The sequence below is a fragment of the Hipposideros armiger genome, unplaced genomic scaffold, assembly GCF_001890085.2.
Source record: "Hipposideros armiger isolate ML-2016 unplaced genomic scaffold, ASM189008v1 scaffold_87, whole genome shotgun sequence".
NCBI classification, from domain to species: domain Eukaryota; kingdom Metazoa; phylum Chordata; class Mammalia; order Chiroptera; family Hipposideridae; genus Hipposideros; species Hipposideros armiger.
The window spans coordinates 1162407-1165474 of NW_017731437.1; the positions used below are offsets into that span (position 1 = coordinate 1162407).

Below are 3068 nucleotides of genomic sequence, written 5' to 3' on the forward strand. Positions count from 1 at the left end.
CTGTGTGCACTCAGCCAGCAGCCTCTATAGGGCACCTCAGAGCTCACTTTCTTGGGCCTAGGGGGACAAGCAGACCTAATAAAAGGCAGAGTGGTCCAAGCCTTAGGAGCACTGTACCCTGGGAGGCCACAGTCCTGTGGAAGGGAAGGCTTCACTGAGCTGGCCTTGAACTAGGGGTCAAAGGACAACCCCCTGTCCCTGCCGTCCCCACACTCCCCTAGTCAGAGGAGTGGTGTAGTAAAGATCCAGTCTGAAAGAACTCTGGTCAGACAGTGTTGGTTTGATCCTTCTCCATCACTACTGCTGTGTGGCCTTGGGCAAGTTATATAACCTCTCTGTGCCTATGGCTCCTCACTTGTAAAGTGGGCTTTAATAATATCTACCTCACCATGTTATTGTGTTAAGAGAACTAATCCACCTGAAGCGTCCAATACAGAGCTTGTGCAGAGTCAGCACCCAGTAGGTGTTAGTTTTCATTCCACTAGGACGCAGCGCCGTGAACGCCGTGAAGGCGGGGACCTGTCAGTTCCGTTGACAGTGACACGCCCAGTACCTAGCGTCGTCTTGGCACACAGTAGTGCTCAAGAAATACATGTTGAACAAGTGGCTTGCACACGAGGGGAGTGAGGGGCCCTCTTTGGGGGGCCTGCAGCCAGAGGACAGAGCCGTGTGGGCCCAGCTGCCCCTGGCCAGGAAAGCGCTGCCCAGGAGCCTCCTGGGGGTGAGGAGCTGCAGGTCCCAAGGCCTGGGCACTCTGTCCTCAGGCCAGGCCTTCTGGGAGGGTTGCTCCCACTTGGAGGAGCACGCTCCACCCTGGGCAGGGCTCAGGGGCCCCAGGGAGGACAGGTCACTCCAGCAAGAGTCTTAAGTGCCATCTTTCCTGTCCGCCCAGAAGCCCATCACCCTTCACCCTGATCTCTATCAGGATAATAAGCCTTTCATCTCCATTCTCATTTCCACACCCGGGACCCCAGGTGAGCTGCTACCCCACCCTGTGGAGGGGGGCTGATGGCCAGTGAGCTGGAAGAACGCCAGCCAAGTCTGTGTGAAGACCATGGGGCTCTGGGGAGCCCGACGGGGCCCTGTAGAGAGCTGGGTGAACTGAGGGAGGCTCTGAGGAGGTCTGGGGCCTGCAGGTTCTTCCCCATGCCCCACAGCACCCGCTCCACACACCTGCACGGTAAAGGGATCACCCCAAATATGTGACAAAACTCTCAAGCCCCCAGGACAGAGCCACACGGGAAAAGCTGCAGCACAGCCCCACCCCCACCTGCCGGCTCCTCTGGCCTCAGGCCTGCCCACCCTGTGCCCAGGTCCCAAGGGTTATCACAGAGCCAAGGACCCAAGCCAGGCACTCCAGTCTCCCAGCCTCCCAGCAGAGGGAGGCAGCAGCTCAGGACCCCTGTCCAGCATGTCTCCCGCACAGCAGCCTCAACTTGTGGCCCTCACGCCCCCCACAACCCAGGAGAATGCGGGGAGCCCTGGGCCATCTCTCTGGCCTCCTACCAGTGCTGGAGCTCAGCTTGGGCTGGGGGGCAAGTCCACCCCCAGGCCTCTGGCCTTGGGACACCAAATGCCAGCACTGGGCTGGTCCTGGCCTCCAGGCTGCAGCTTCAGGTGGCTGGAGCACCTGGATAGGGCACCGCCCCCACCCTGGCCCCCTCCCCTGGCCCTGCTCACCGGCTGTGCTTGCTGGGGGAGCCTTTGGGAGACCCCTTGGATGGGGAGCCCTTGGGAGACCCCTTTCCCGGGGATCCTTTGTTCAGCCCCTTGAACATGGTTGTAAAGGCAGGTGCCGGCTCAGGATGGGCTCGGCGGGCAGCGGGCAGCGGGCGGCGGGCGGCCGGGTGCGTCCTTGCTGGAGGCTTGGCTGGGCTCTGGCGAGGTGGGGCTGCCGGCCCAGCAGGGAAGGCAGTTTCTGGAAGCCCCTCCCTGCAGGTGAGGCCCTGGCTGTTGCGCATGCACGCACTCTCGCCCACGCGCACGCGCGCTCCTGCACAACCAGTTTGGGAGGAAAGGGCAGAGCCGAGAAGGCAGGGCGCCTGAGCCTGCCCGACTCCCAGGGAAGGCTTGGACTTGTTACACCCACAGGCCCAGAGAGTGCCAGCAGCAATTACACCCAGATGGGTAATTGGAAACGGCCAGGCCCAGCAGGACAGGGCAGCACACAGACCAACACGCACACGCACACGCACGCGCACACACACACACACACACACACGCTCAGGGACAGGCCCAGCCTCAGAGCTCAGGCTCCGGTTAGTAAACACCTCCAACCAGCACAGAGGCAGGGTTATCAGGCGTGTCCCCACCCATGGCTCTCGTCCCCCACCCCCGGGAGGTGGGGCCACTCCCTGCCAGCCCACGGTGGGCAATGGGCCCTGGCTCTCCGCTCACCACCAGGGCGTCCAGGTCTGCTCCATGTTCTCCTCCGACATGGTGGGGAAGCCAGGGACATTCACCCTAGAAGACGGGCGCAAGGTACATTTTTAAAGGGCACCACCCAGCTGGCTCCCCAGAGCAGGACCCAGCAGTCCCGCTGCCCCATCTTCCGGGCTGGCTCGGGGTCATCCCACCTGTCAGCGGTCCCAGGGTCAGATGTAGTAAGATGTGCATGGTTGGGATCCTCAGGAGAGTCTCAGACCAGCTCCAGGGGGGCCGGGACTCCCCCTGGACCCCTCCCTCGGGGACCCCCAGCACTAGCCTTCAGGCGCTGCTGAGCCCCTGGGAACCCAGTGTGCTTGGGGTTTCCTGCCTGCCTCTCCTCACTCGGTTCCCCGGAAGTGGTCCCTGGTGGCTTTTCTGAAGTCAGATGGAGTGGCTGACAGCAGTGCCGGTTTATTGGCCTTTTCCTCACACTGAATGCCAGGAAGGTCATCTTGGTAGCTGCCTTCTCCTGCAGTGGCTTCCAGGGTCTTTAAAAAGGGAGTGAGTCCCCCGTTTCCAGATACTCATTTCACCAGCCCAGTTCAAGGTCTTTCTACAGACCTGGAGTCATTCCCTGGAACCATGACAGTTTGGGCGGAAGAGGGCTGGAGGGGGAACAGGACGGGGGATGCAGTGTGCTG

General features: G+C 61.6%; 1 protein-coding gene across 2 annotated transcripts in view; it reads right to left on the reverse strand.

The window, feature by feature from the left end:
* Positions 1–2459, reverse strand: part of EVPL (envoplakin) — a 16894-nt gene extending 14435 nt beyond the window's left edge. For both annotated transcript variants that reach the window (XM_019644347.1, XM_019644346.1), the window contains exons 1-2: positions 2398–2459; positions 1681–1932 (exon numbers count right to left, since the gene is read on the reverse strand). In XM_019644347.1, the coding sequence (XP_019499892.1) occupies positions 1681–1932; positions 2398–2438 (293 nt within the window). In that variant the 5' untranslated portion in view covers positions 2439–2459. The remainder of the gene's footprint in view (positions 1–1680; positions 1933–2397) is intronic.
* Positions 2460–3068: the final 609 nt, after the last annotated feature.